At 40.2% G+C, this 6,538-nt stretch overlaps 1 protein-coding gene across 2 annotated transcripts in view; it reads right to left on the minus strand.

Moving 5' to 3' along the window:
- slc22a16 (solute carrier family 22 member 16) overlaps nucleotides 1–6,538 on the minus strand; it is a 38,340-nt gene continuing 31,802 nt past the window's right edge. Inside the window, exons 8-10 of one of the 2 annotated variants that reach the window (XM_058393670.1) lie at nucleotides 5,980–6,089; nucleotides 5,498–5,597; nucleotides 1–5,331 (exon numbers count right to left, since the gene is read on the minus strand). In XM_058393670.1, the coding sequence (XP_058249653.1) occupies nucleotides 5,161–5,331; nucleotides 5,498–5,597; nucleotides 5,980–6,089 (381 nt within the window). In that variant the 3' untranslated portion in view covers nucleotides 1–5,160. The remainder of the gene's footprint in view (nucleotides 5,332–5,497; nucleotides 5,598–5,979; nucleotides 6,090–6,538) is intronic. The other variant, XM_058393672.1, reaches the window with a different exon arrangement.

The following is a 6,538-nucleotide window of genomic DNA, read 5'->3' on the forward strand; positions in this document are numbered from 1 at the left end:
CCTCATCCAGGTGGCACTGGATGGTGCGATTATAAACAATGTCCTTTCTAAAACTATATACAGTCAAGTGGAATTGTGTAACCAGAGGAAATGTGTAACCAATTAATCATAACCAATCCACCGAGTCGCATGCGAGAATCCAAAAGAAACCCATACGACTACTGGGAGAACATGTGAACTGACTGTAACTTGAGCTTAGGATTCAACAAGGGACCGTGGAACTATGAGGCAACAACGCTACCTGCTGTGCCATCGTGTTGCCTTGGAGGTTAATGCTCCAAGCAAAACAAAAGAAAACATATCCACATTGTCATAAACTACTGAAAGTCTAAAACGTCTAAAAAAAAGTCTATTAAATTCTTTAATAAAGCATTTTTAAGAACTATTCTCGAAACCGAATAATGGAATTATTTTCAAAGTTTCCCTAAACAAATAATGGAATTCCTGGACTGCCTTTAAAATATGTGAGGCAAATTTAATAAAAACATAATACACATTCAACACAAAATCTGTCCCTGGTGTCCAGACAATGCTGCTATGTCTACGTACATGTTGACTAGTGGTACGTCAACACATTCTGGCGCAAAGCCTTGGTCTCTGCCCTGTCCATGAACCACACTGAACACTGACTAGACTATCTGTTCACAAACAGATCAATTTCTAGTCTGCATGTAGACGTTCCAAATGAGCTGAACCACCTGCTTGAGAATTTGCCAATACCCTGGCACGGGCTTGCGGTGAGACAGCATATCCATTGTATGCATAGCATAGGCAACTCTTAGAGACTTGCCCACAACAACAACTTTTGATTTCGTGACTCTGTGGTGGTTTGTGGAAAATGCCACCATTATACTAGGTCTGCTCTAGTATGAGTGCGACCTTGATATGCTGACATTCCTTCCTCTTTTTGGGTTTTCTTTTTTATCTATACACCCAAGGGCATGCTTGGGGTTATGAAAAGGTGCCCTGGACCAAAACTTCAGGGCACATGTGCCTGCTCTTGTCAATACTACTGACACTGACAGGTGCTGCACATTCAGCTAACATTCTTTCAGCCAAGTTTTCAGAGGTGCAGCAATGATCAGGGGTGTACAACCTTATCCAAAAGAGCATCAAGATTATATCATAATCAAGCAAGAGAACCTGGCATAAAAACCTTTTTGATTGAATTTACCTACATTTGCAGCATTTGGCAGGCACCCTTATCCAGAGCAACATATATTTTTACCTCAATTTATGCAATTGAGAGTTAAGGGCCCTGTTAAAGGGCACAGCAGTGTAAGCTTGGTGGACCTGGGGTTCAAACTCACAACTTTCTGAGCAGTAATCCAACACCTTAGCCACTAATCTACCACATCCCCACATTACTGCTTGACCCTTTGTAGGCAAGATTGGACACTTGATCTAGGTCAAGGTTGCCAGAATCCCCGTGGCACTGATGTTCTTTTCCGCACTTATGTGTTTTAGCACCTCTTATTGACTTGACTTGATGACACCCTTGGCATGTAATTCCATAAATTAGCATCCTTCAGCAGTCATAGTTTATTTTTCCAGTCAGGATATGATTGCTGTAGTGCATATTGATGATTTGTAAAACTTGACTGGAAAGTTTGCAGTTTCTCAACATGTTTCCTCCAGGGGTTTCCTCCAGGCACTTCGGTTTCCTTCCCTACTCAAAAGACACACCTTTTAAGATGATTGGTATCTCAAAATTGTACATAGTTTGCATGATTGTGCCAAGCAGTGAGTTGGCACCTATTCAGGGTGTTTTCCACCTTGTGTCCTAAGCCCCTGGGATAGACTCCAGGTTCCCTGTGACCCTTCAGAATTCAGAATTTCCTGAGACCATGTAAATCCTGCCCATTTCTCCCATCTCACATAAGCTAACCAGTTAGCATCAGCCAACTATTTTTACATGTAATGTTAAAAAGCAACTTTAAATGCTGGTTGCTCTTCCACATTGGTCAGCACAGCCACATTCAAACAAGCAATAGGACTCATATACCTTTTATTAGGTATGATTATCCTGAAAGCTGCAGGCCACTGAAATTAACCTTCAGCACAATAAGAGATTAGATTTAGATTTTATAGCTGTTGAAGAGCCAAATTGTTTAGCAAGCGAATCTGTGAGTATGTGAAGAGAATTAGGGCAGTTCCTGCAGACAGCTATGAGATAGCTTTGGAAATATCGAGACACTAGTTAAACAAATGGTCTATTTCCTCCAAGTCATTAAAAGAGCACTCTTAAAATTGCTAACAGCTTTGCTAGGATTTTGAGTAAATTCAGATTGAAGCTAAAAGAACCTGATGGTGTTCATTTATGTAAAGGAAGATGGCTACTCACCTGGCTAGGTCTGCTTGTTCTCTACCCATGAAATTGGTGCAAGAGTGGAGAAGCTACCTTACAGACAATAAGGTTTTCTCTCTCATCGCTTAAATTCCAATGAAGAGTAATCTCCTAAGTGATACCAGATTTCAGAGTGAGAAACCGCCACAGAAGCACAGCGACCTCAGGATGTGGTTGCTAATATAGGATGACGATTAGAATGAAGTATCCCATTTACAACAAGCCTTCTTCACTGCCTCAAACTATTGAGGTTATACCTCTAAGAGAAAGGAATGCTTTTGAAAATCTTTCCAACCCTAAAGCCAGTCTGGAATGTGAGTGTAACTGAAATAGACGAAATACAGCACTGAATCCTGGCGAACTCTATGGACACCAATGGTATCCAACCACATATCATAGAGGTGAGGAGGAGGAAGAACACACCTTATCAAGACCTAGATCTTTGTCAAGACTGTACCCATAGAGGGTATTAGAAAGGGATTTCAGTGATTACCTGTTCAGTATGTGCATGCCATTCTAGATGACCAAAGGGAATCTGTTGCTAGGTCAGGGTTCCTCGACTTGTTCAGCTTAATGGCAATGTGTTTCCTTCTTACTCTTTGAGAATTAAGGTGATGGAAAACTGATTTAGGAGAGCAGACAAATGGTGGAAGTAGTATTACATTACATTATGGTACAGATAGTGTTACAGTGTGTGGTGACAAACAAACTAGCTCTTGAACAGCTTCTTATAGATGATGTGTTGCTAGGGCAAGCCCAAATATCTGTAGTGCACAGCTTATAAAAACATTTCAGATAACAGGATGAACCTAGTACCACTAAGACTTTACAAACCTGTGTTCACAAACCTGAGCAATCGATTGAATGGATTGTGAAAGAAATCCTGCAATTATGGTCCCCCAGGAAGCAGTCTTGAATGCAGCGTCAATTATTCAGTGCAAATGTGACTGAGAAGAAAAACAAGAGGCTTCTTGCTTTTATTAGTAAGACGTGCCAAAGGGTGGCACCTCTTCCCTTCTTCTCCAACATGCATCCTGGAAGGAAGGCCAAAAAAGAAAAGCAGTTTTTCATCTTACTTCCTGGCTCAGGTCTTAACTTACTAACTGTTATGAGTTTGTAAATGTTGAAGGATGACTTCTCTGGGGTGTTCCACAAAGATCTGTTCCGGGGTCACTCATTTTTTTCTCTAAGTTTGCTACATTTATTAATTAACTTCCATTAACTTCCATTGCTATGCTGATGACACACAGCTGCATGCTTCATCAACATACCAGCTTAATAAAGTGCTATGATGATAGCACAGCTGTATGTTTCGCCATCAAACCAGTCTAATAAAGTGCTGTGCTGATGACACACAGCTGCATGCTTCATCAACATACCAACTGGATTCTAAGTAACTTCCTCCTAATTAATTCACATTGGACAGAAATGTCCAACGTGGTTGGGGCAACAGACAGCTCAAAGCTTTCTGATTAGTTTCATTGGTCTACTGTTACATGCTGAGCAGCGATAATGTCCGCCTTGGTGTGATCATTGACTCCGGGCTTTGCTAGGATTTCTTTTTGTTTCTTAAAACACAAAAAACTAACTGCTTCTAATGCCATTGCCATTGAAGACTAGGTGTCCTACACTGGAAGACGTAGCAAACATAAATAGGTTTGCGCTACAGAAAAACACAGAAATGGTTCACGTTTTTGACCTAAATGTTGAAAAGACATATTACATAACCATAATAAAAGACCAATCAAATAAATTCCCACAATTCTATTCTTTCATTGTACTGAAGAAACACCTGGAAAAGCCAGCAGTACAAAAAATACATCTGAATAACATATGCACCAGTATTTCATAGTTTCTGAAATGTACCAAAATACCAGTCTTTATAATATCCTTTAAATCGAAGACTCTGGTATGAAAACTGAAGGATCTTTGACCTACAGCTTAACATAAATGCACCTTTGTCCAGTCACAGACTCTTTGGTCCATCCAGGGCATGTGCAAGGCACTCAGATTAAGTTTTGTTTACAAAAGCAACAACAAAAGCTTATATCATTGCTCAGTGTACACACAGCATTAAAAAAAAATAATTTCACATACAATTTGGCAAATTAAAATTTCAGACAAAAAAAAAAAAATCATCATGTTTGCCACTGTCTTGCTTCTAGACTTTTCAGTTCCAGTGTGCTACTTGTGTGCAATCTGATTCACATCACAGCAACGAAAAATACTTTTCAACACTAGAAAATATTGACTGGCAGCAGTTACTTAGGACAGCAGTCTAGTTCCTTCTATACTTTCTGTTCTGTTCAGTCTGTTCCTTCTATCTATCTAGAATAACTAAAACAACGTTAAAACAGAGCAGCTTAGCAAACTCTATATCCAATTTCTAAACCACACGCCTCCTCAGGCTACAGTGATCTTTTAAATTTGGTCTCAACTCAGCGCAAGGAAGCACTGAACCTTTCTACTAAACTGTTCCTATGTGTACAACTTTGGCCAGAAGACAAAGAAGAATCTGGACCCCTAAAAAAAGTGAAAAATCTCAGATTCACCATGACAGGCCAGTTATGCAAAGTCCTTTAAACCTCAGAACCACAGGACAAAACATATAGAAGTCCATCACTTTTGCTTCTGTCATCACAGTTGGTGCTACTGATGCGTTCTTGTCTTCACTCCTCCATGAAATGTGTCTTTCTTGACAAATCTGTTGCTAAAAAATCTCTTTTATGGTGTTACGGTGTTGTGTCGATCATGCATCCAGCACCTAGGAAGCTGAGGAGAATTCCTGATTGCTTCTCAAGCTTATGCTTGACTCAAGCTTTGCTGTCAGTCATTTGTATCTCATTGTCTCTTGTTGTTTTCTTGCTTGATTTTGTGCCCAGAGCTTCTGCCTCTTCCAGGGTGGAGGTGAGCGGCTCCCCCAGTGTCTCTGGCAGGAAGAAGGTCAAAACTCCGATAATGAAAGACAGGATGCCCACGATGAGCTACACAACAGAGAGAAGTAGATGCTAATAAAAGAAATCATAGTTTCATATCAAGCCTATTATATGGTTTGAGATGGATCATCATGATGGTTCAGGTAAAGAATACCTGATATCTTTTTTTATATTTTATGAAATAATATCAGAGATAAGTCTGAATTGTTTTTACCTGAGGCAGGTAGATCCAGATATCTGCAAGGTAAACGCAGAAGGGAGCCACCACACTTCCAATCCTACATGACATACTACCACTGCCCACCGCAAGTGACCTGCAGACGCACCCACAGACGATATTCCTTTATGTTTCATACTTAATACAGCATTATAGAGGTTTTAACATCGCTCTGACTCATAGAGTGTGAGAAAAGTCCAAATTTGAAATTATGATTTGAGTCAAATGGACTCAATTTTACCCCATCTGCTTGGGCATAGAAACAGAGGACGTTTGGAACTTAGTAGTGACTCTTTAAACCAAAGCAGGTGAGCTTTGTACATGCTGTGAGATTCCTTCACCTTTTCACATACAGTTGATGAATTCAGATGTAGCAACATTTGAGAAAGAAATTTTAGAAATCTGGCAACCCAGTCTACTCTGGTCAATAGATCCACTAACCAGGAAGAGTAGCTGGACTTACAGTGAAATTTACTTACCTGATGATTGTTGGGTACAGCTCACACGTGTACAAGTAAACAAGGCCAAACGCGATGGCGATGGCAAACTTCCCCGTCATACTCAGGATCACAGCCAAAATCTCAAAGTCCTGCCGGAAAATGAGAAAAAAGTAACAAGAAAGAAACTAAAGGAAAAATACCTCATGCCAAGTGATGTAGCCTTGTGCAACCTTGAGCAGGATGATGTGAAGTGATTACTGAACATGAATAAAGGAGATCTGATGTGTAACAGTCACTGAGCACTCTGCTGATTAATGAACTTTAGGACACTAAATGAGGAGGAAACAGTGTGACATTTAAGGCATTCTGGATAAGAGCACCTGCCAAATGATGTCAGTGTAAGTGCGTAGGGTGTAAGAATCACACACACACACACACCATCTGAAAATGTCACCAAAGAGGACTCAATGAAATAATTCTTATGATAAGTTTAAAACTGGGGCTATGCCGTGTGTGTTATGGATAGAGAGAGAGAGTGAGAGAGAGAGTGTGTGTGTGTGTGTGTGTGTGAGAGAGAGAGAGAGAGAGAGAGATTTTC

Source organism: Hemibagrus wyckioides, linkage group LG06 (genome assembly GCF_019097595.1).
Source record: "Hemibagrus wyckioides isolate EC202008001 linkage group LG06, SWU_Hwy_1.0, whole genome shotgun sequence".
NCBI lineage: Eukaryota > Metazoa > Chordata > Actinopteri > Siluriformes > Bagridae > Hemibagrus > Hemibagrus wyckioides.